Below are 24807 nucleotides of genomic sequence, written 5' to 3'. Positions count from 1 at the left end.
GTACAATCTTACCGCAATGCCATCAATCAGTTTCACATTACACATCACACGTCACACCACGTTCGATATAGTCTCGTCGTGCGCATGCATCGTAAAACAAATGCAGCGTAGGAAATGGATCGTCAAGATCGGCATCGTGACCATACCCCTTCCCTCACATTGTAGACACCGGGACTAGAAGAGAGGGATCGTAACATAAAACATGACGGAGCATCAAGGCCAGGGATATGGGCACAGTCCTCCCGAACAGCTATTCTCGTCGCACGCGATATCCATTTTCAATCTCAATCCGGCATGTCTGCTCTCCTGGAGCAGCTTGTTGACGAGACCGATAGAGGCGAACAAAACGAAAGGACAGGCGTTCCGCTCGCAAGATATGGGGCCGATGCTGACTGTTTCCTTTCTTTTGGAAAGACCGAAATGAAGGGTCAAGGAGACAAGAGAGGAGATGGAGAGAGTTTGCGTGGGTTATAGGGAAGCCGGGGGAAGGAGCGGACCCGGACATTCTGGGACGCAGCAAGTAACCGGAAATATTGTGGATGTCGGGGATCGAACAACGGAAACGTGCCTGCATTTCCGTAATGCAGCAGTAGGAGGGTTTTTGGTCGGTTCGCGGGAGATTTCCATGGAAGCAAAGCAATTCGGGGATTTGCTACGGCGGCGCGCCCAGCGCGGTTCCAGATTCCGAGCAGTTTTCCAGTGGCTGACAAGCTCACTTGAGCTCTCAGAAGCCCTCATGCTCCGAAACCCGTAGCTAATATCGGCGTCCCCTTTACCGGTAACCTTTGCTGCCATATCCCGAATCCGGCCAATTCGCGCCGCCCGAGGCGTGTGAACCCCCGGACCTGACCGAGTGTGCAGGACATGCATATCCAACCAGAACGGTCTTCTCCTGCACGACATGGCCACGCTGGCCGTACGCTTCGCATGGATCGACTGCATGCTGAAAGTACAGGCAGCGGCATACAGAGTAGCGCTCAATGACTTGGTAGCACATGGTGAATATGTGAAGTTCTGTTTCTTTCTTGCTCCAGAGAAAGGAATGACTTGGGGAGATGTAGGTATTGAATGTAAATCTCGATCGTAATGAGTCGTGGATCTTCAGGCTCGTGAGCGGACGTCGCAAGGATATATAGAAGACCAAACCGGGACAATTCTTGCCAGCAATCAAGGCGCACGGCGGTTAGGAGGTTCGACAAAAGACACGACAGAAGACGATGCTTTGACAAAGAGAGGCTATGAACCTGACACTGGATTAAGTAGAAGAAGAGGAAGCAGACGTGCTTTTTAACGAATGGACCAGGCGTAGCCAGAGTATGGATTCGGATGTTTCAGGTGGCAAAAATTAGGCCATTTATATATTTAATCATCTAGGCAGGTAATTAGGAGCCTTACGAGGAACAGCCACAAAAAGTGAGGCCAGGCACGCCCGCCCGGCCACGCGTGGGTCGGTTCAAGCAGGTACGTCGGGAAAGCCGTATGCAAGGCGCCCACCAAATCCGACATGGTTCTGCCCAAGGGACCAGCAGTACGGTTCATGGTGGGAGAGGGTGACGGACGTGACCACCGAGACCGATCATCGCCATACCGAATCTGGCATCGGAGTGTGGGAACCCACAAATATAGAGTCGCCCGGTGCGCAGCCAGGGCCTAGGGGGGTCCGCGGACAAGACCGAAAACTATCGCCAATAAGCAGATCATGACGGCTTCAAGCCATCAAGCATGATTGCTGGCCCTAACCGCGGACCGGCTGCTTCAGGAACCTTACCCACCACAATGGGACCATCAGAGAGTCAAGGGCGAAGCTGGAAGATGCCTAATTCGGCTGTTGGCGAACAGCTAGAGCCTAGCACGGCAAGCTCTTGGCCCAGCAGGAGATCGCAGGCCCTCAGCTCGATTTGAGATCGACGGCGTTATCCACCACGCTGGGCCGGACAAAAACGGATCTGTGTGTCTAAAACGCGAATTGGGTAGTATGTTGATTATACTCCGTAAGCAGTCAACACCGGGAAAAAAGAAAGTCACTCATCAACGCATCTAGGCCCTGGGCCTGAAAAAATGCCACCCAGCGCCAGCATGACACCGGACGTTTTTTCCCGGGCTCAAAATGAGCAACTGATGTCTGATCCAGCGCGCGCGGCGCAAAGAGCGTGCTGCAGCTTCAGCTTGACGCACAACGATGGAGACTGGGGTGGAAGGAGACTGCTGAAGAGAGCAGCCGCCGGCACTGCTCCAAGCCCGAGACCGTTAGAAAGGGCGTACGGGGATTCGTCGCGGAAAACTTGCGCGCAGGATGGAGTCAGAAACTAAGGCCGGCCGATCTAATCTAGCAAGCGCACAGCTCACGTGTATTCCGTTCTGTACGTACGGAGCACAGCGGGGACTGTGGGTGATTGTCCAGGGGGGGGGGGGTCCCTTGGCGCCACAATGGATCTCGGAACGAGGCGGAGCTATAGGGCAACAAAATCCAAGCCATGACCAGATCTCTCGATATGACTGCTGTGGCTGGTGGTTGATGTTCACGGGACAGAGTGATGCAATCTCACGAGAGTCGTTGTCCCGGCGCTTCTATTTCCATTCAGGACACTACCGGTACCGAGATCCCTTATTCCTATGCTGTGTCAGACGTGAGAGTCACCGGCGACGCAGGGAGAGCGCCGCTGTGTGGCTAGTGCTGTTTCTGTACGGAGTAATCGGCGCCATGACGAAGCCGGTGGGACAGAAGCCGCCATTGGGATGTGTGACATTGGCTTGTCGTTTTACGCCCACGACGGAGACCCGTATGAACTGTGTTTCAAAAATCTTCCTGGTCCAAATTTGGTCGCGATCGGATAAAACATCCGCAGCGGATTCCTGGGTGGACGTGATGCTACGGAGGGTGCCGGTGGGTGCCTCGGGCACTTTCAGCTCACATGGTGCACTCAAGACCTCCGCCTGTGGGGCACCTGGAGACCAGCGTGGGTTTGCGATCTCCTAGTTACAGAAGAATAAATGAGATCGAACTTTGTGACTTCTCCCACGTATCATTCCGTAGGTAAGCAGATCAAAGTGATCTGTCGTAGTTCCGATTTCTTTTTCTTGGCGCTGACAGCTGCAAGACACTATCTGGACAAGCCCTGAAGGTCCCCGGAGGAGAGATTATCTCCTGTCATTTTTCGGTCGAAAGAACCAAGATACGTTCGAGCGAGGGCACCCGTCTCCAGGCCTTCAGTTGTAAGCCCATGTAATACGGGATACCCCGTGACAGACAGATTCTTGTGCTTTTCTCAGACGCATGTCACCGTAAGCCTGCGCCCGGGCAATGGAGATGGATTGACATGTCCAGAACAGAGCCCGAAGACGCACGCAGGAGTCCGTAGAAAATCGCAGAAGACCAATATGGGATTCGAGATATTCGCCACCGACCGTGCAGCGCTCTTAGCCGAGGCTGGTGCTTCGTTAGTTGAGGTCCAAGTTGTCCAGGAGCGGGATTGACAGTGCGGGACAGAGGCTTGACTCGCTTGAGTCACTGGAGTCGAGGCTAGACTGCACCAGCCACAGAGCATGGAGGATGGTCGCTGGTGATGCTGAGAGGCTGACGATGGAGCAGTGCTGAGTAGTGGAGAGAGATGATGCAGCAGGACAAGTCCGTCGGTGAGCGCGCGGACGTGCCTGGTGCCGTCAGCCCTACAGAGCAGCCGCACTAGTCTGAGAAGAGAATGGTGTGATAACCCAGCCACACGCCAGCGGCGCCCGTCTCTCCCTCGTCTCTTCTTCGGCCAACCAGCGCGGCTGCTCTGTCCCTGGCGGTGAACCGTCATCCCTCCGTCGCGCTCTCACTGCCGCTCTCCTGCTCCGGACCGCTCTTTTGACGTCGCTCATCCATTGTGATAGAGGTTCTGAGCATGCCATCTATTGATTCGTTTGATCGTCTCTTATCGTCTTGTCGATGGAAAGCAGAAGACTCAAGCTCTGCCCGTGAATAGCGGGGTAGGGCCGCCTGTCATCCGGCGTCGGGATTCCTATCAACCTGGTAGGCATGTCCCATATTATTCAGCAGAATTGACTAACTAGTTAACTAATTGGGAATTTTATGTCAATTCAGCAGGTTGCCCGTAATTCCCTCAACAGAGCCTCTTCTTGGACACTGTCGCGCAGATATGCAGAATACAGATGTGAAGCAGACTCGCATGAGGCAGGGTTCCCTCCTTACTCTTACGAGTACCGGAGTACAGAGGATGCTTCCATCTATCATATGTCTTGTCTACCGTGAACTATCTGGCTCATTCGTGGATATCTACCCAGACCTGGGGCTGATGGAGAGCAAAAGCCACGACGCTAGGTGAGAAGGGCTTAGCGCAATGTCGACACGTGATCGTCATTGTTGACGACGTCCGAGACCCAGACCGCCTCATGCTCGACCTCGACTTGGGGACATCTATGGATCCCACGCTCTTTTGGCGGGTCGGGCACCCGAGCTCTGACCATCAGGCCTTCTATTTTCATAACTCGTAATTACCTAACGGCCACCTATTATCTATGGGGCTGTCGCCTCGGCTTTTACGGCTTCTTCATTATGTGATGCCTACAGAGTACGATCACGCAAGGTGCGCTCTTTCTGGCCAGCATCCTGGACCTGGGGAAATGCTGCAGCTCAGCGCGTGGATCGGCTATCTTGAAAGTTCGATGGCCCGGGAAATGCGATTGCCGCCACCGTTGCATTGGAAACCCATGTGCTTAGAGGGCTGTGTATCTCTCTGCAGGCCTTGTTCCAGGTCATTCATGACACTCCTTCCTGCTTCTCTTTATGATTCAGGCTGTAGCTATGGAATAACCGCCTGTGCTACCAAACGTCAGATGGAAGGAGTCATACCTCGGTAGCTTACACAAAGGGGCGTCCAGTGATCTTCAGAAACTTCCCTCTGGAGCTTGACCTCGCGTGGCGGCTGGACCTTTTCATCGACTAGTACCATATGCTGAAATTGACAATTCCGAGGGAAATTTTGGAAAGTGTACCACAAGATAGCCGGGCAACAGGTGAATTGACAGCTGAGAACTGGAGCTTGGCCCACCGTCTCCATCCCAACGTGCGGAGCAACCCGCTGGTGGGCCGTCACCAGCTGTATCCACTATTCAGGTACGCAATGCTATGCTTCTCTACCGAGCTACTATGTTTATTTGCCACCATCTGGTCATGCCTCGTCTGCGCTGTAAGTCTTATTGCCCAGATACGCGTTTGTCAATGTGATTTTTTGTGGATACGAGGATACTACATGAGTATCCTACTCTATTGCACCTCTCTCTTTAGGAACTCCGTTTCGTTGCTGCCTTGCTGGCCAGGCAGATGGCTCAGCTTCAGGCGAGGACACATACCAGGATTAGACCCGCTGCATTGGCTCTCCAGCGACGACCCTGTCTGGGGCTCAACATTTTATTGCAGACACCTTTTACTCAAACCATGCAGCCAATGCATACACCACCGTTGACGATCGACTGCTCCCCGTTTCTGCATCGCCCAGTTGCATGGGATTGCGCACCTCGCAGGGATAACATCTTTCCTTCCAGGACACTGGCCAGGTCGATGGGTCTGCCGTCCTGTTCTCCGGTGATCAACACTTCTTCCAACGCATTGGATTGGTTGCTAGGCAATCCATCAACCCTATGCATGCCCTTGTCGGACATTTCCATGTCCTGCTTCTGGGTCCAGAACAGTAACGGTGGCCCGGGAGTGCCCGTTAACGCCCCATCTGGGTCCTCCCGAGGACGCCGCTGCGGATCGTTTGTGAGGCTGATTTTGCTCCCGAAGTCCACCCCGGTTTTTGCCCGCAGCGGATGGCACTGCTATAGACTAAGGCGTTCACCCGGGGAAGATCTTGAGACAGCTGTGAAATTCTCCGATCTGGGCCATACTGAGTCATGCTACGGTCTCTTCCTCACATTCCTGGTTCTGCGACTATGTTTCATGCTCCTCCCTTCACCCTCCATCCTTTCATCTGGCATCCTGTTGTCAGACTTCCATTCACTAGAGAGGGCCTTAATCCCGTTTCTCCTTTTATTGTCCTTCCAAGGTTACCTTCGACAGAAAGCCAAGACCACATCAATGAGCCGCTTGTCAAGTCCATCGATCAATCAATTGATTACTCTAAAACAATGCTCGCCCGCCCGCGACTACTTCATATTACAATACAATACTATGTATGCATTGGACACTGAAAACTGTTCCTGTTCGCCGCTTTTCTTTGTCCGACCGCCATGCAAAGGATAACTAAACAAACATAAGAACAGCCCCTGAAATGAAAATGAAATCGAATATGAAAACAAACAGAGGCACAGGCTCCGCCACGTACAGCATATTTCGCATTTAGTTGGTTGCGCAAGGGACATTTCTTTCTTGTTATGATCGTACTGAATCCAATCCAATACAGCCCCATCAGGCCGCCCGTGGCTGTGTTTGTTGCCTGATCATAGATTGATAAAAGAACACCGATATGGTCAAAACATACGATCCATAAATAGCCGGGGCGATGGATTAGGCGTAGCCCCAATCTATAATCCGCTCCCGTCGACCCACTAACAGAACAATAAGGCTTGGGTTAGGCAGACCGGGATCAGAATCATATCGATGACCCCAACGCCCCGAAACTCAAACCCCGCGCCAACCCGAGCCTCAAGATGCGGAGCACATCCGCCCCCTTCGCGTCCTCGGGTAGTCGAGCGCGCCAGTCCCAGCCTCTTGGGACCGCGCCAGCACCAGCACCGCCCACGCCGCCGCCTGGTCGGGGCACGAAAACAGCCGACCCTGACCCGGAGCGGGACCGGGCGTGCGACTCGAGCATCTCGCTCCCGATCAGAGAGAATCCGCTCGACGCGGTGAGCGACGAGACAGATTTCCTGAGCAGGGCACGCGGGTCCGGAGGGAGGACGACGGACGCGTCGTCTGCACCGGGGGCGGCGCGTTCGTACGAGTGGTAGTGGATGAGGGTGGAGCGGAAGCATTCCTCGCACTGGGCGTAGACGCGGGGGGTGACGGTCTCGAGGTCCTCGATTGCGCCGAGGATGGTGAATTGCTGGGTCTGGTTCAGGAGGGGGGTTGGTTCTGTTGTTGTCGTTAGCTTTTCTCCTTCCCATAACTTTGTAGGGTTTTATCATGATAGATGGGTGGAAACTTACGATCCACAAACACCGTCGCCTCACCCAGCAGCGTCAACAGCCCATCAACCTGCAACGCAGTCTCCCGATTCGGATCGTACAATCCACCATAGATACTATCCGCCGCGCTGCGGATCACAGCCGTTAGCGCCTCCGCCGCGGCCTTCTTCCTCTCCAGCGGCGTGAACCGCGGCTGCTGGCCCTCCTTCAGATGGAGCGCCTCATCCCGGATCTCGTAGAACCGGCGCAGCGTCGCGTACCCGCTGAAGTAGAACTGGATGATGCGGGCAGCCTCGTCGTCAACGGCGGCGATGGCCGATAGACACGTCTTGGGCTCCTCGATCAGCGAGCGCAGCTGCTCGTCCAGGTCCCCGGGGGCCGGGTACGCGCGAGACTGGACCAGGCAGTACGACGTGAGCAGGTCCAGGACGGACTTGACCTTGCGGGCGGAGTGGGCGCGGGCGTAGCAGACGAGGGCTAGGCCGTATTCTTCGGATTCGTTGGCGGTGCGGTCGCCGTATCTCTGTAGTTGGAGTTAATACCCGTAAGAGTGTTCGTAGCCAAAGGGATCGATGGACGAAAAGAGAGCGACAAACCTCAGAAACCCTTCTCCCCTCACTATCCAGTCCCAGCTCCGTACACAGCAAGACAACCTTATCCATCTGCTCCACCGTATCCAGAGGCAACTTGTCCAGCAGCTCCGCGACCTTCTTCTGCATGACATCCGTATCATCCAACCGACTCAGCACCTCCAGCGAAACCTCCCACCCCTCGCGGAGTCCAGTCTCATTCTCGATCGCGTTCCGCCCGAACAGTCCATCCGCATACGCGACCAGGATGTCATCCTTGCGGATACGACTGCTAGCGGCAGCGGCAGCGGCGTTGGCACCAGGCCCATCCTGTCCGTACGAGAGAACCATCAGATCGTTCTCGCTCAGGAAGCTCGCCAGGCCGCCGGGCTTGTTCTTCGCTCCGGGACCTGCGCCTGTAGATGTCGTCGCCCCGTCAAACCAGCCGCCCAGGGAGGCGACCTCCGCGACGGCAGACGCAACGCACAGGGACCAGGTTTGCAGGAGCTCGAGGACGCCCTCGACGTTGTTTTCAAAGATGCATGCCAACCCGACTTCGAGGCTGTCGAGCGTGTTGAGGCGGAAGCTCGTCTCGTCGTCACCGGTCACGGCGCCGAAGGCGAAGTTGAGACGGCGCAGGTAGGCGTCTTCGATGTAGCTGGAGTCATCGGATTCGGGTACCTGGGATTTGGCGAACTGGGAGCGCTTCAAGTTGCTGGCCGTGCTGGCTCCGAAGTCGTTGGCGTTAGCAGCACCCTGTCCTGCGGTGTCATCCTCGCCGTCCCACCAGACCGTCAGCCCAACCGTGGCTTCCACCCAGTCCTGTGCGTGGTCCATGATTGCGGATACGTCGCCCACGATGATGCTGTACATGTCTTTCAGGTTCTGGTAGATCGACCACGGCACGCGGCTCTCGGCCATGCGTGCTGACTGCGCGAACGAGAAACCAGTGTCTGCGGTAGAGGTCTGCGTCATGCCGAAATTGATCGCCTGGAACCGGTTCTCGACGGGAGGAGGAAGTGGTGGTGCCTGCTGCTGCTGGTCCTGACCCTGACCTTCAGCGAACTCTTGAAGATCGGTGATGGCGGCAGCAACACGCTTCCTGTACATGGCCCACTCGACGCCCCGGACGTCCCAGTCGTTGTGGCTGACGCTGGGGCAGGAGTTGAGGAGTTGGATAGCCTTGTTCACGCATCTCTGAATGTTCTGTAGCTGTGCGCCGCGGTACCCAGGCTGTGTCAGTCCATCCTCAAGCGCGGATCTGGCGTAGTTGAAGTCTGCAGAGTGTAGAACCTCGACGACCTCCGAGAAACGGCCGCGCAGGATGGCGGCCTGTATAGCGTCCCAGAATTTTGGAGATGCGGTAGGGTTTGGCGATACTCCGTTCAAGGACTGGAGATCACCCGACTGCGGGTTGTGGTTGTTGTTGAGCCAGTCCAGCAGAACCTTGGGGATCGGTGTATACGTGCTTGCATTCGAGCCGGACAGAATAAGACTTCGGCTCGCCGCGCGCACGGCAGCACTGCCCACGCTGCCCTGCTTGACAGTGACCAGAGGCGGGTGATGAAGCGGGAGAAGCAGCGATCCCAGGAAGGCGGACTTTGTAATCTTTGAGGCTCCCTCGCCAGGTCCAATACCGCCATGCGCGGCATAAGGTCGAGATATTCCACTTTCTGTCTCTGCAGAGGCTTCCCATATCGTAGCAAGCTTGGACGATACTTCTGACAGGGTGGCCCGGAAGTCAACCTCGCTGTATTCCGCCTGTCGCGCCTTGTCGTACATGTGACAGATTTCGTCCTCCGTCTGGATGATCATGTTGTTGGGCTCGGTTACCATCGCGATGTCGGCTCTGGAGGCGAGATCTCGTGCAATTGATGGGATCGCAGACTCCTTGTTTCTAGGCGCAAGTTTTCGCTTTGGTTTGCTGGCAGGCGATGGGTTGGCCCACCGCTCGTCGAGCTTCGGCCGTTTGGCATTGTCCGGATTTGAGTAGATTCCCTTTCTCTGACCAAGAGTAGTGGACTGGGCGGGCTGAGGTTTGGAGAACTGAGACCCGAAGAAGCCGAACTTGTTCGACGAATTTGTCGTGTCTTCAACGTCCATGCCGTCGTCTGCTTCCTCTTCTTCGTCGTATTCCTCTCCCTCTTCCTCCTTAGCGTTCTCCTCAGCATCGTCTTCCTCCTCTTCTTCCTCCTCTAAGGAGTAGCCATTCTTCTTCTTTCCGAACCTGGTAGGCCGACCAAACAGACTTCCGTTTGTCGTGCTGAACAGGGACTGCGACGCACCAAACGGCTTGCCAGAAGTCCCGTTCTTTGTTCGTGGCAACGCGTAATTGGAGTCTCCAAATTCGGACGACAGGACGCTGTCGTTGAAATTCCCAGACTGGCTGAATGCTGATTCGGAGAAGTTGAGACTTGATCGGGGACCCACCTGCGAGCTCCCAAATATTGTGGACGGCGGCGGATTGCCGGATGGAGTGAACGAGTGTGACGACGACGGAGGCGGACCGGGGGGAGTCGTCGAACGATTGCTGTTTAAACTGCGCGACTTGTCTGGAGTCGCAGGGGAACTCGAGCCGTAGGGGACGCTGAAGGCCATTATTGCGCTTCGCGACCTGCGATGCGCAGGTGTCGACGTTCGGTGTCAGTGAAGTTGCTGCGTTGCTATAGACAGAGCTGTGTAAACACCATGAAGTAGGAATCGACCACCACTTTGCGGGAGTGACTGAGCTTGCACAGCGCTTCCTCCTGAGCTAGAAAGGCTTCCTCTCGGAGTGGCTGCACAAGATGATGATGGGTGATCGAGAGAAAGAGACCGCCTTTCGCTGTCTCCGCAGCGTGGTCGAGCAATTGTGAGCTCCGACTGATTTTCCATCGCAAAAGCCGCCCATCCCAGCTCAACACGCCGTCTCGACGCGCCGGCCTTGGCAGCGCCCTGGTCATGTGATGTCACCTGACATCCGCCGGCCTTAGGCACGTGATATGACGTAGGCCGCATCAGATCCCGTGATTCTCCCGTCTCTCAACTTCCCGCTCCATAGCCACAAACAGCCGATCGTGCTGTGCAGTCGATCTCCATATCTCATAGGCCACTCCGTACCTCAATCGAAGGTACTTCAGTTGATCGCGTCTATTTCTAGAAACTCGGCAAAGCTTCGCCCTGTCAGGCCTCCCATTTGCTTCATCTTCTACGACGATGATGAGTGCTTCTGCGGGGCCCCCCTGGAGCGTAGTTCCCATGGATGTAGTTTATAAAGGGCATGATGTTCTCTTGAAGTCTTGCCTTTTTCCAGTTCTCTCAGTCCTGCGATTGCAGGCTACCTACTTACCTTGCACTCAAGATGGATGCATCAGGCGACTTTTCCCAGTGTCACCACGGTGACATTTCCCACACCCAGGGCTATCATGGTCATGTTGACGTCCATGTTCCACCACTAGCAACAACTTTCAGTCGCTTCTTTACCGATGTCCCGAATCCGAACAAATACTACCCTCGTCTCTTTCATGTCAACCATAAATTTCGACGAGTGACCGTATCGCTGGACGACAAGACACCCCTGTTCTGCGTCAAGAAGTCCGTGAGGCCCGCAAAGCCAGACATCACATTGCATGCCGGATCCGACGATAATGCCCCAGTTGCTGCCGTCTACAAGTTCCAACATTTCAGCTCGACTTCCAAAATCGGCCTCGGCGACCCGAATACCGGCAACGGCGTCGTGTGGGAGGAGTTGCACAGGGAACATTCCTGGACGACCCCCAGATATAGCTTCCAGATGACACTCGATCCCCCCGGTGCACCGACGAATCACCCCCTGTGTACCCAGAGGAGGACTTTCGTATGGGAACGCACGCATCATTCGGCTTTCTCGCGCAACTGGAAGCTGGTGGATGCGCGCACGGGCGAGATCATGGCCCTCTATGGCCATAAGGACACGAGCGGCTTCACTTCGCACGGCGAATTTCAGATCAATATCGACTATGGTCGTGATTTTGACACTATGGTGATCATAACTGGCTTTGCTGCGTTTGAGAAGGAGGCGCGACGTAATGCTTTCGCGACGGGAGCGGCTATAGGGACTGCAGCGGGTGCAGGTGCTGCGGCAGGATGCTAAGCCATTTCTCCTGATCTGATTTGATGCTCAGGCATAGAAGAGTATGAGAACACTGGAGTGATGAATCGTGTTTGAACTATCCTGTCGGGAAAGTGGTTAATGTGCATCGGATTGCATTCTTGTTTATGATACCACGTTGGCGAATGATTTTGTTCCTTCTTTGCTACGAGCAATCATGTATTCAAATATGTCGTTGTATTCTCCCATGTAAATATCAGATTTATACTGTAGCTTCTGTGTTATGGACGAATTATATACCTTGGTGCAAAAGCAATACTTCTTTGAACTGTGTTGAGAGTTTTTGGCTGGCGCGCATACTACACCTTAATAGGGGAACTCCTCATGTAGACCTATTGAAAAGACTATTGCTTCCCCGCCAGGACCAACGACAGAAGCGCTGGTTCGAGTATTCAGAGTTCATCTCTAATCCTATCGTACCTGTTTCATGTTAAGCCGATAGATTTACGCAGAATAGACATACTAAAAGTCCTCATGAGAGACGCATTATCATCACTTCTTTCCGTCGAATTCGAATCAAGTAACTCGTACTGATGAATCATACGGCACCCTCCACGATGCCAGTTTCTAAGATTTACCTACTAACCTGAATTGCACAGAGATAAGACCAATATGTATACACTAGGGTTTATCGTGTTGATGATTTCGGGGCCAAGAGTGAACGGTATCAGAACCCCAGCCACGGGATTGGGAACATCCGTGAACATACCAAATAGAGTTTATGGGCCCTGCGTCATGAACCCGTAATTTTATGACTACCTAATTCCACCACTTCCCTGACTTGATGCTGCAGATCTTTCTTTACCCTTATCATCAAGAAATGCCGCAAAAAAGCACCATCAGGGATCGCTCCTCCGCGCAGCAGAGGGAAGAAGCGAGATCTGCCATCCAAGATCTATTCGACCATGTCGAACAATACAACTCACCACATATAGAAGACAAGCAGCACAACCTTCTAAAGAGCAGATCAATTCCGATGACATTTGACGACGAAGGCCGCTATGACCACCCCTCTTGATTCCTACTTTTTCGAACCTTTGCCCCTGGGATAATATCTCCTGTAGCATCCTATCAATCCGGACCCAGGTATCGCAGTAGACATGCGGAGATACCCAGACTTTGAACTTTCTTACTATTTAACACGTCCGCTGAGGAGGGCAGAGGCGATCAACCTATACCTCCTCCGGGAATTCACTAACGCCCCCAAAAAAGGAACAGAGGATGACTCTGGAGATCTCATGACCATGTCTGAGTGGCATCCAAGTGGGTGAGTTTGGATGTCAATTAGCTATACTTTCAAAAAGGGATTGACTCTTTCATCGACAGTGGCTTTCCGGAATTCATCTTCGAGAACAAATTAGTCCCAACCGTGCTGTACTCTTATAACCCTAGATGGCGTCCCCAAGACGACTTCGTCCTTCAATCGACTAAGCCTCATATCATGTTCACGATGGTTCATGACCTCGTGAGTGATGAGAGGCTGCTGCGGGGGCAGGTACTTCCAATTTTGGCGACGATTAAGACGCGTCTGGGTCTTGGAAGGCTGAAAAGTCATGTGGTTATTCCTGTATGCAGATTCCTTTTCTTTCTTTCTCTTTTTGAGATATATAATTTTTGCTGCTTCCCCGCACAATTTCTAACTGATAAAATATTTTCATTCATGGGTCCCCAACACGGAAGGATCCTCCGGGCCTATTTTGATGGGGAGAAACTCGTCATATATAAATCAGTACTATACGACTTCACGCGCAGGAAACATGCCCCTGTGAATCTTTTCATTCAGCACTTGGCGAATACACCTGTTGCAGAAATAAAATCTTTTCCGACTGCTTCTCTTCCTGAACGAATAAAAGGTTCAGAGGTAGATCTGAACACTGAGTAATATCAATTGTTTAGGATGAGCAAGAGACTTGAAAATAAAACTCTATTGTCTGAACAACGGACTGCATGTCATTCACAAGATTTTGTCTTCTGGTGGGAAAAAAACAATTAATATTGCATACCTTGACGTCTGCTTATAGTTTTCCGAAGAAGGGAGCAGGGAGCATTATTTGCGTCATAGAGGACGAGAAATTGTCCGGAGTGTCCAGTAGTACGGCTTCCGTTCGGAGGGGGTTAGAGAATTCTTCCGGAAGGCGGTGTGGGTTGAACAGAATATCTTGATTAGTCATCGAGATATGTGTGCCTAAACCGTACAGAGATTGAAAGCATTCCAACCACCACCATGCCACCCAAATCGCATAAAACTCAAAGAAAATCTATCGAGCAAGAGGCGCGAATCCTATTGGCAGTTTCTGCTTTAAAAAAGCCAGAAATTCAGTCTGTTTTCAAGCAGCATATCTTTATGATGTTCCTTTTATAACTCTACATGACTGACTTTATAGCAGTATTAATCAGACTGAGCAGTGCACCAATGGGCATAAATTAATCATTACTGAAGAGTATACGCTTGTACAGTGGATATTATCTATGGATAGATGTGGAGCAGCTCCCCAACTGGTGGCTGTACAAGATATGGCCAATTTTCTTCTCTCCGAGCGCGGTCTGACAACTGTAACGGCGGACCTAAGACTTCTTAGGCGGAGGCTCGTTGGGTTTATCTTGAGGACAGAAAGCAAGAGAAAGAGATGAATAAATAGGCCGTTACTAGCAATGTTGCTATCAAGATTGCTATTTGAGTTGACCACAGGGTCCTAATACCCATGGTTAAGGAGCGTCTTATATACATGCTGAGTTCTGCCCGGAAATACCTATCCGATGGATCATGACTATGGATCATGACTATGGATCATGGAGGTGGATCGTAGACCTGGATCGTGAGAATGGATCGTAGACGATCCAGTATGGTCACATGACTTCCCCTCGTCAGCCTTGTCAGTGATCTCTAGGCTGTGCCGTAACACCATCAATGCTATGGGATGGGCATTACCATACTGCATTATATTCAAAGTGAAGACTCATCAAGAGTCATGGGATGAGGAACCAAGCTTACCACATAATTGGAGAATTGAGATAAGTCCTAATGGATGGACCACTGGTGAGATTGGAATTTTATAGCTTCAAAAACTGTTTATTCCATCCACAACTGCCTGTATAAAGAGGAGATATCAGATGCTGATTCTTGATGGTTATGGAAGCTATTTGACTCCTCAGTTTGATAAAATCTGCACTGAGAACAACATTATCCCAACCTGCATACCACCACATTCATTGCATCTTCTACAACCTCTTGATGTCGGTTGTTTTGCTGTTTTGAAGTGAGCATATGGCTGTATGGTGGAGGATAAGATGCGGCTTGGCATCAACCACATTGACAAGCTCGACTTCCTTGCAGCACATCCACACGCTCGTGCGGAAACCTACAAACCAGAGAATCTCATTAATGGCTTCGCAGCAACTGGATTAGTGCCATTAGTACCGACAAGCAAATCACAAGATGAACATCATATTTTCCTCCGCAAGATTTTTGCCTAACAACACGCGTTATCTCCAGATGCTCCTCTAATAAGACCTTGCTAGCATCGTTGCTATGCACTCCACTCTCCGCATGACAGGCCCCGCCCCACACGGAACCGTGAGTGACAGGCCTGATATACGCGATAAGTGGGCTGTCTGCGTGTCGATCCAATTCTCGCTCTAACTACGGAGTTGCCGCTTGACAGGCTTCGAGTGGAGAACTTCCCCAGAGGATACTGACTTCAGAGCTGCCTAGCTTTCAAGGTTTACAAGCAGACCATACGATGGATGTGTACATCACAGAGTTTGAGTCGACCACGGTACTTGATACTTTGTCATCGAACCACAGGATTTGTCTTAGAAAACAGTCTTGGTGTTGTTGTCTGGAAGTATCAGAAATGTGGACTATTGTCTTCTCTCCAACAGATCATTATGTGCACGTTGTGATACCTCTATCTGAGGAGGCTTCATAGCGTCTGAACCGTTGGTCAAGCGTTTCCAACGTATAATGGATCTGTTGCCACATAAGGGCGCCACCGGGCCGTAGGAACCGAATCCTGGGAACCGGGAAACCTGGGGATTTGATCGAGAGAGATTGCTCCTAACCTAAAGAGGCTGTCTTCGTGCTAGATGTGGCAATCCCACAATGGCTCCCCGGATGGCACTAATCAGCGATTTGCATGTCCCTTGGTTACTGTGACCCATGGCGACGTTTCATTGCAGGTAAGACTATCGCCACATCTGCTCCGGCTGACCCCGCCAACAGTCTACCATCTGCGTCTTTTCTCGGCCCCGATGGCTTCGGGTACACAGGTGTCTGAGGTATTAACCTCAGTTGATCCTGGTTCGGGGAACCAGAGCATGAATAGAAAATTTGTTCTGTAGACGGCCCACTTCTGTTTCCAATGAGCGAGAGAGGTATATATAATCAAAGGAATGGCCCATGTGGCTGTCGAGCCTTCAGTATATCAATCGCAAGTTGAAGGCCCTGTCTGTACAATCGTGTCAATTTTAACTTTAGGTGCTGGTGTTTCTTCTTGTTAAATCAAGATGAAGTTCGGAAGGGGAAACGGCCTTCTTAAAACTGCCCTCTTTTCTGCGGCATGGGCCTCCTTGATCGGCCAGTCGGCGGCTGACCTCAAGGGTGTTTTTGCCCACTATATGGTACGCTTGAGAGACCCGTGGAATTTCCTGTGGGATTTACAACCGTCTAACCTCTTGGACAGGTTGGCTCTATGACAGCAGATGAGGCCGTGACAGACGTCAACGACGCCAAAGGTCTTGGAATCGATGCTTTCGCGCTGAATGTCCAGAGTACCGACGGCTGGGCTACGTCGGCCATTCAGCACATGTTCGATGCAGCTGGATCTGCTGGATTCAAACTCTTCTTCTCATTTGACATGAACTCCTTTAAGGATCCGAAGGACTTTCTGCCTCTACTCCAACAGTACGCCAACCACACCGCGTACTACAGGCACAACAACAGGCCTTTCGTGAGCACCTTCAAGGGAGGCTCTGCAACGTTCGGGCAACAGAATGCAAACGACGGATGGGATGTTGCGTTCAGAAAACCCAGCGGCGTCAACCCATTCTTTGTCCCCAACTTTGATGACGCGAGCGGCTACCCGTCCAGCTTCTTCGATAACTTCCCGGTGGTGGACGGTGTCTTCGGCTGGGAGACGGCGTGGCCTTCTGAGGGCGCAGGAAAGGTCAACGTTAGCGACACAGTTGATAACGCCGTCCTCGAGGCTGCGAGAGCAGCGAACAAGGTTTACATGATGCGTACGTATATCCCTTTGACTTGAGCCTGTCAAACATGATGCTAATATTCCACCAGCGCTCTCGTCGCTCCAGTTCAAGAATCTGAATGGCCAGAATTGGTATCGCATTGGCGAACTCAACTACGCACAGCGTATTGAACAGGTCCTTGAACTGCAGCCGGACTTCGTCGAAATCATCACGTGGAATGACGCGGGTGAGAGCCACTATATCGGAAACTTCTGGCCAGAGCAGCTCGCCGGCAGCGATATTGGAAAATACACCAATGGCTTCGACCACAAGGGCTGGCAACAACTTCTTCCTCCCTTCATCCAGGCATACAAGTCTGGTAATACGGACATCACGAAGCTCTACCCGCCCTCTGGAAAGAGCGCCTCCGGAGCGATGTGGTACAGACCGGTTCTGACCACCTCGGACTGCCCGGACAAGCCGTCCGGCTGGCAGGACGCCCAGGATGCGGTCAACTATGCCGTCCTCCTTCCAGAGAACGCTCAAGGCTTCCAGATCAACGTGTACAGCAACAACCAGCAGATCGGTTCCTTCCCGGCGAAGCCGGGCATGAACTCACGCATGGTGTTGGGCCTGCAGGCCGGGCCGCAGAGGCTGGAGGTCGTGGATGGTTCCGGTGCCGTGGTCGCCAGGGCAGAGGGTACCAAGGATGTGCAGACGTCGGCCGATATGTGCAACTACAACTACGTCGTTGTGGGATTGTCGTGAAGTGAAAGATCTTTGATGGACCTCTGTCAATATTTGCCATCTAACGATCAGATCTTTTCTTATATATATATATATATATATAAACCGATGCGTAGAGCATACAACTTTTAAAATATAACAGATTATAATGGCATGGAAAGAGAATTTAATCATGGTTAGAGACCAGATTCCCTAGCACGTTTGGGGGTTAAACTTCTGCCCACCCCGACCTCGTAAGGCGCCCAGCGCCTCAAGGCTCATATGTCGCGCTAAACAGGCTTCTGTAACTGTTAATTGTTATGCTTTGATATTGCTGGCCCCCAAGCAACGTCATCAGTTATCGATAGATAACCTCACTAATTTCCCCCCAGACGGGGTACTCTCTCGACCATACAATCGGGAGGAGATGACCGACTTTGTGTTCACGTTCAGCTCTTATTATATGTGATGAAAGAATCGACAAGTTGCCATTATTTCTCACCTATATAAATCAAGAAGCGAGAACTCAGAAAAGTATAGGACAACATTTACAGATATCTGGTATGAATTTGGAGATCCGAGCACAGCCTTGTCAGCCTTACAGCCTCCATCATCCATTTACCGAACAAGGCAGGGATGGGCAATTCAGATGACGTCATTCATGGATGCAGTTGAAACTGAAATGGAATCTTATAGAATAGATGCTATATGGGGTACCAATAACTGCAACTATATGTCTAGGCACTTTTCGTGGCCGAGCGGTTTACCTATGAGATGGAACAAATCTTTATGCACAGCCTCAAGTATGTAGTATCCATGTAGTACTAAATATCCCCGCATGGGAGCGTGCGCATTCGACCAGGTATAAGAATGTCCCATTTGTCCACCGTCTCAATCAAACTCAACTCACTTATACAGCCACAATCAAGTTTTCGTTTCAAGGAAACTGCTATTACCCATTCCCAAGATAAATACCTACCTACCTACTTGAATATTTACTTCCTCCTCTCTCGCTCCCTCTCTGTGTCCTTGCAAACACCCAAGCAACCATGCGATTCGAACGAGGAGCCCTGAACCCCAACCCCGGCGGCACTGGCCACTTCATGGGGGAATCGGGAATCGAAGCCGCCGCTAGAAGAGGCCTCGAGCGCCGGAAAAGAGAACAAGCAGAGCAGGCTTGGACAGCAGCTGCCAATAATGATGCCATCTCGCAAACGACTACCATCGTCGGTGATGTGGAAAAGGGGAAAGGTGAAGAAGGATCGTTGTTCAAGAGGACATCAACAACAACAACGGATGTGGAAGAGAGCGGGCCATCTTCTGGATCTGGCAAAGATGGTAACAACAACAATAATAATAATTCAGATAACTTGAACCGGAAGCGGAGTTCTTGGAGGTCTATGAAAGACAAGATATTTGGAAAATAAGATGGGGGGCTTCTAACACAGTGTTGTTAGTCATAAATCATCATTCAGCCTTTTCCAGCGGATGCTGGGGTGTTATACACACACATATGTAAGTATCTATATATGGTCCGCAAGGTATCTCTCTTGCTCTGTTCACGGAGCATCCAGAGCCATAACTGAGCTTCTATGAGATTCTGCTAGCCTTTGAGGGCGACAAGTTGCAGTTTTAGCTGTTCCACAGAGTAACAGCGAGAACCAATCCCAAATGCATGTACTGTACATACATACAAATGAAAACCTACCTTGAAAAGGAAAGCAAAATCACTTCAAGTCAATGAACAAAGTAGAATGGAATAAATAATATATATATATTTAAAAAATTTCAAAAACCTACAACATACAGGGTTCACTGGTGGTCACCCACCCAACTACTAACTGCCTGGTGTGTGGGCTTATACGTAGTCAATAGGCCAGTGGGTGCAGCCTGGGTGAGCTGTTTCGCGACCATTGGTGAGCTAGGGTGAATGCAGAATAGATAGGGTGAGCCTTAAGAGTTGGAGTGACACTCACCCTTCAAGAATAAGAGAATCAGGTGCCCACCCTCCAACAAGCTGTATGTTCAGAACTCCCTAGAAGAAGCTATGCGGGATCCCACAGGAAAACTGCTCGACTGCTCTGTCCAACGATATTCAAGCTAGATACTGTCACACTGTACTGATGAATAGATGCTAAGCATAAGGTACTTTAGATAGTCAGTCGGGTATACAGGATTAGGTCAGAGTGTGTATAATCAATTCCAGTAGATGTTATAGCCCCTAATATCCCAATATCTCATCCTAGTAATAGTCCTTCCCATAGTCTGCAACGATTTTAGACTGTTGACTTTGAGCCAAGTATCTAAAGACACTGATGAGAAGCCTTACTATCTCCCTACGGCCAACTGGATCCAGAAGCTCAAAACGTTTCTGACCGGTAAAGTAGCAAGTCTTTGCTAATAGGTCCGCGTTCGCACAGACTCTGCAGGTAGGTCGGAGACATTATGGCTCTGCTGACATGTATGTCCCTTCGATCGAAGCACACCACGAATCCATTGTATTGCTTAAGCTGAGAATTCTGAGAGTACGCGATTGTAGCTTGTGAAACGGCATGTGGTACTTCACGCCTGGCCATTCCAATGAGGCCAGACTCCTTTATGATCTGCTTTGGCGATGTCACTTAACGATCTCAAGTCACTCAACAGCGCAAGCGGGGAAACTGCAACTCTTACTGATAGGATAGCTACTGGGGTACTGAGAGACTTATCGTCACTATTATACCCAACTATAGGACCATCTCCCCTTAGTTTGCCACGAAGTTTCAATTGAGCGATTTCAAATGGAACATTCCCGTTAAGCAGGAGATTCCTTTGCGTTGTCAGCAAAACCTGTTAACTAGCCAGGAAGAACTGTATACAGATGTTGGACTTACAATCTTTGGCCTGCCTTGGTCATGTACTTGATTTGACTCGTGATGGAGTTAAGGAGTAACTTGAGATTCCCATTCCTCAGGACTCTGTGTGAAGATCGAGTTAAATTGACCAATATCTGGGTTGTGAAAATCTCTCGGTTCACGATTCTGAAGTTGTTCCCGACTTGGCCCGCAGAAGATGCCCGCAATTTTCTGAAGTTCTGGATACAGGACAGTCAATTCAGACGGTTAATTGATCGGCCTGAAGCGGCGAACATGAGAAGGTAAGACGTTCATACCTGGATCCCCGTCAGCTCGCACATATTCTGGCCCCACAAGCTCTTCTGCTGTAAGATTCTCGGTGACTTTCACTTTTGCGATTTCAAGATGTATGGAGGTCCATTTCCAAAGCTTCTGCAGAAGGATCGATACGTCCGCAGATGACGGCATTTTTGGTATTGAGGCATTATCAGGACGACGCAAAGTAGAGGAATCCATCTTGAAATTCTTCGCAGTATTCCTGCAGCCTCAAGTAAGCAGGGCGTCAAAATAGACGATGATGTTGTGGCAGTGGCCGCAGCGCAGGTGACGATCTTGTAATGCTCCAGTCACTGCCTGAGGTATTCACTGCTAACCGCTTCTTCCACCGCCTTCATGAAGTGGAAGTTTTCTTCCGAAAGGCTTCTCTATTAGTTCTCTACTGTCTGCTTCTTCTCTAGGTTCCAGTTCAGCAAACCTTAAAAAAAGCTCATCAGAGCTTAAAGGTTAAAAAAATTGCATATTTTATTGAACCTTACTGGGCTCTTTTTTTTTCATTCCGGCTTGGCATTAGAGCATATTGAAGAATATAAATTATAAAGTTAATTATATAATACTATAGATTTAGTTTTTTTTAAATTTTATAATATATTGCCTATATAGAATACCTTACTATGTATAAACTAAATATATGTAAAGCATATACCCGACCGAAGTCGGCTATGGCACGATCGCCATCTTCGCCGGCCGAGGGTCCCTACTGACCGAGATCTGTCGGCTCAACGATGAAATGAGCCTGTTGATGGTCGGGTCGAGCGCCAACGTGACGGGTAGCGGGCAGAAGTTCCGGGTCGAGGATATCGAGGACGAGATCAAGGAGGCGGCGGATCTGATTGTAGATTGTGGCCTGCAGAGATATCACATCTACGGGCGGGCGTCGATCAATATGGATTTTGGGAATATGAAGATGCTGCGGATGGGGTCGTGCTACGAAGTTGTTTCGGGAGGGGATGCGCAACTTTTGGGGCATCGAGTTGCCTGAGGATCTGGAGTTCAAGACGGACCGTGTGTTGTCATAATGTAGACGTGTCCCCCACTTTCCTAGTATCCTTGTCGTTAAGTAACTGTTGAAGGAAATTACCTATTCAATATTTGGCACGATCGATGTGGTTAAGCATATCTTTTATAGAATAGATATACTAATAGATGAATTCTTTCAATACATGTAAGATCTAGCTACATATCGGATCACCCTCTAGTAAACACGGTTTCTATCCCTTCTATGGCTTTCTAGGCTCCTTTTCCTGAAGATGTCTACCAGATGCTTATAGCTTAATAAAATAGATGAAAAAGATCGCAAAGGAAAGGAAAAAAAGTCCCTCTTGAGGTTGGAAGGACAAGCGTATCTTCGTCTAGATTGTCAAAACTAGCGTCTTTGAATGTATCTAATCGTTCCATGACAACGTCACATTCCTCTGTCCCATCCTCATAGGTTGAATTGATCACAGGGTTTAGATACTTATATCACGGACAAAAACCTGCCTTTGGTGCGCCTTAAAAGGGTTTATGGATGCTCTATCCAAGGTTGGTTGCTCTTATCACTGTCTGCTTTCTTACAGATACTGATGATGGCTTAGGCACGGGATTATTGAAGCAGCCTTCTGCGTGTCATTGTACATGTACAGCTGAATTCCCGGTACAGAACCACTAGAATAAAACTATATCAGACGCAGCCGGATAAAATGCCTCGCCAGGTCATCTCCAGGCACAGTCAACTGGCTACCGTTGGCGTCGGTACAAGGAGAGTAGAAATCGCACTGCCCCAGGCGACACACGAAATGCAAGCCCCGTGGAACGCTCTTGTCGCGGCTTGCGAGTTGCCTCTTGCTTGATGCACCGCAGTGACACGGTGGATTCTGTGGATCGTTCCCGCGATCGTCGGCAAAGCAGAGGAACTTATTGCAATGGTTACATCTGTAATATGGGCGTCCAGCATTCCCATTTCGATTCGACGAGCGCGTTGTGATTTCGGTGCTGGGTCGACGACATTTGAAGCATTTCGGAGGAACATCTGGAGATGGTGCAAGGTCCACTACTCGTGCGGTTGAAATGTTGAAGGATATAGCAGACTAAATACTGAATGTTAGTATCTTTCTTAGAAAGTAAAGAATGGGGGGGGGGGGGTATGTACACTCATAGCGAGAGAAAATTGAAACAAGTTGGCGCGGCTGCTTACGAAAAGAGAAAAGATTTCTGACGTTGAATAGAAAAAAGGATGCTTAGAAGGTAAAAACTCTGATGAGGACAAATCCAGCTCAGATGGCATGGGGCTGCTCTTCTCTATATAAAGAAGGCGAGACAAAGAGCTACCAGGCTAGGCTACGCAACCTGCTTGGGTGAAAGATGATTTATATCAAAGACAGCAGGTAGCAGGTGGCCACTGACAGAGAATGAAGAGTCCATTGGACCTAGAAGCTACTTTGTTGTTGAGTTGAATGTATACGCAAGACTGACACAGCCTTTTAAGGCCCACAGTGAATTTACACGGTCTGGTGAAATGAACCAAATGTGAATTGTCTCTCTTACAGAAGGCTTGAAACTTTCCAAGCAAGTATTATTGTAGTGACGCAGTCAAGTGACTGGCTGCTTGATATGCGCAATAGCCAGTTGGATATGCTTTCTGAGCCAGTTCCTATCCTATAAATCATGAGTGGCAGGTATGTCCATTTGAATCAATCCTCTTCTAAATTAGAATTAGATAATCTAGCTGTATTTTCCACAGGATTGCTTACTCTTTTAGCTTGTTTTCTTAACTTCATTTTATGGTTTACTCTATTTACCAAGTCTGGATATTCTTCAGATTTCTCCATCAACTTGGACCCTTCTTTTCATGGAGTAATTAGGCTACCTCATGAGAAGACATGATGTAATGAAGGATTTGATGAAGGAATATTAACTTTGGTATGCAAGAACTAATAGAAACTTTCGATTCAATCTAATGCCTAGAGACAGAAGATATGAGAAAGGTAAAGAGGAAAACTACCTAATAGCATGAAGCTCAGTTTTATATGTAATTCCCCTTCTTTCATCGCCCTAGAGTGCTCCAGAACTCTTGGCTGATTCTTTAATCTTATACCTGCAGGTTCCATCTATCTGAGACCCTTTGATCCCTTATATAAAGAAATTGTATCCCGCTTTGACTGAGATCCCTGAACACCCCGAGATTCCTGCAGATGAGACCGGGTGGCAGTTTTATGCTGAAGGAAGTATTCCGGTTGGTCCGAGACCGCGGAATCTTACAAATATCCCCTCAGAGTTTTGAATACATATATATTCCATCACCTAATCAAACTGTCATATGTCAAACACCAAAATTGGATTTGAATGCCAGGGTTAAGAAGAGAAGAGAAACATTCAGTACAGACTCAGAAATGTATACCAGAAACCTCTATCTCTCATGCCTTTGAGCACAAGTGAGGTAAACTGATGATAGTGGTGGTTCCAGCTACTAATTAAACCATCTATAATTTATCTAAATAGAGCAACAAGCCAACAAAAGACCAGCGGCCCTGTCCCAAAGCAGTGGTCTGGAGATGATTAGTGTCTAATCTATGGCAAACAATAGAAGCACAAGCTTGAATCATTTCTTTGCGTTTTATCTATTCCAGCCAGTTGCTTTCATTGCCACTATGAGGTATACCCGCCTTCAAGTGATGTCAACAGAACATCATAGACAAAAATATCAACGCCACGAGGGATAATATAAGCTTAAAAATTTCGGGTGTAACGACGGGCCTAGGACTTCTTAGGCAGAAAGCCGTTGAGTTTATCTTGAAGACAGAAGACAAGGAGAAAGATAGATAATTAGTCGTTACTAGCAATACTAACTCTAGGATTGCTATTTGAGTTGACCACGGGGTCCTAATCCCCATGGTTAAGGAGTGTCTTATATACATCTTGA

The 24807-nt window shown here is 50.0% G+C and overlaps 9 protein-coding genes across 9 annotated transcripts in view; 4 read left to right on the top strand and 5 right to left on the bottom strand.

The window, feature by feature from the left end:
• Window positions 1–468: 468 nt before the first annotated feature.
• Window positions 469–942, bottom strand: VTN00DRAFT_3629 (uncharacterized protein; the record flags this gene model as incomplete). The annotated part of the gene is made up of 1 exon (XM_069429967.1): window positions 469–942. The coding sequence occupies one exon, from the start codon at window positions 940–942 to the stop codon at window positions 469–471; it is 474 nt and encodes a 157-aa protein (XP_069289150.1).
• Window positions 943–2634: 1692 nt separating this feature from the next.
• On the bottom strand, window positions 2635–3861 carry VTN00DRAFT_3628 (uncharacterized protein; the record flags this gene model as incomplete). The annotated part of the gene is made up of 3 exons (XM_069429966.1): window positions 2635–2973; window positions 3282–3651; window positions 3722–3861. The coding sequence occupies 3 exons, from the start codon at window positions 3859–3861 to the stop codon at window positions 2635–2637; spliced, it is 849 nt and encodes a 282-aa protein (XP_069289149.1).
• Window positions 3862–5266: 1405 nt separating this feature from the next.
• VTN00DRAFT_3627 (uncharacterized protein) lies at window positions 5267–5667 on the bottom strand (the record flags this gene model as incomplete). The annotated part of the gene is made up of 2 exons (XM_069429965.1): window positions 5267–5395; window positions 5455–5667. The coding sequence occupies 2 exons, from the start codon at window positions 5665–5667 to the stop codon at window positions 5267–5269; spliced, it is 342 nt and encodes a 113-aa protein (XP_069289148.1).
• Window positions 5668–6593: 926 nt separating this feature from the next.
• VTN00DRAFT_3626 (uncharacterized protein) lies at window positions 6594–10295 on the bottom strand (the record flags this gene model as incomplete). The annotated part of the gene is made up of 3 exons (XM_069429964.1): window positions 6594–7075; window positions 7150–7651; window positions 7725–10295. The coding sequence occupies 3 exons, from the start codon at window positions 10293–10295 to the stop codon at window positions 6594–6596; spliced, it is 3555 nt and encodes a 1184-aa protein (XP_069289147.1).
• Window positions 10296–11037: 742 nt separating this feature from the next.
• Window positions 11038–11808, top strand: VTN00DRAFT_3625 (uncharacterized protein; the record flags this gene model as incomplete). Its single annotated transcript, XM_069429963.1, has 1 exon — window positions 11038–11808. One exon carries the CDS (start codon window positions 11038–11040, stop codon window positions 11806–11808), a length of 771 nt encoding a protein of 256 aa, XP_069289146.1.
• Window positions 11809–16332: 4524 nt separating this feature from the next.
• Window positions 16333–17778, top strand: VTN00DRAFT_3624 (uncharacterized protein; the record flags this gene model as incomplete). Its single annotated transcript, XM_069429962.1, has 3 exons — window positions 16333–16446; window positions 16509–17064; window positions 17120–17778. 3 exons carry the CDS (start codon window positions 16333–16335, stop codon window positions 17776–17778), a joined length of 1329 nt encoding a protein of 442 aa, XP_069289145.1.
• A 1007-nt stretch (window positions 17779–18785) lies between these two features.
• On the top strand, window positions 18786–19163 carry VTN00DRAFT_3623 (uncharacterized protein; the record flags this gene model as incomplete). The annotated part of the gene is made up of 1 exon (XM_069429961.1): window positions 18786–19163. One exon carries the CDS (start codon window positions 18786–18788, stop codon window positions 19161–19163), a length of 378 nt encoding a protein of 125 aa, XP_069289144.1.
• Window positions 19164–20651: 1488 nt separating this feature from the next.
• VTN00DRAFT_3622 (uncharacterized protein) lies at window positions 20652–21888 on the top strand (the record flags this gene model as incomplete). The annotated part of the gene is made up of 2 exons (XM_069429960.1): window positions 20652–20872; window positions 21546–21888. 2 exons carry the CDS (start codon window positions 20652–20654, stop codon window positions 21886–21888), a joined length of 564 nt encoding a protein of 187 aa, XP_069289143.1.
• Window positions 21889–24710: 2822 nt separating this feature from the next.
• VTN00DRAFT_3621 (uncharacterized protein) overlaps window positions 24711–24807 on the bottom strand; it is a gene marked incomplete at both ends in the record, with an annotated part of 2301 nt that continues 2204 nt past the window's right edge. The window contains one exon of the mRNA XM_069429959.1: window positions 24711–24767. Coding sequence (XP_069289142.1) covers window positions 24711–24767 — 57 coding nt within the window. The remainder of the gene's footprint in view (window positions 24768–24807) is intronic.

Source organism: Thermoascus crustaceus (genome assembly GCF_041956765.1).
Source record: "Thermoascus crustaceus strain CBS 181.67 unplaced genomic scaffold VTN00scaffold_2, whole genome shotgun sequence".
Classification (NCBI taxonomy): Eukaryota; Fungi; Ascomycota; class Eurotiomycetes; order Eurotiales; family Thermoascaceae; genus Thermoascus; species Thermoascus crustaceus.
The sequence above is the reverse complement of the archived record's forward strand: the minus strand, read 5'-3'. Positions and strand labels throughout refer to the sequence as shown.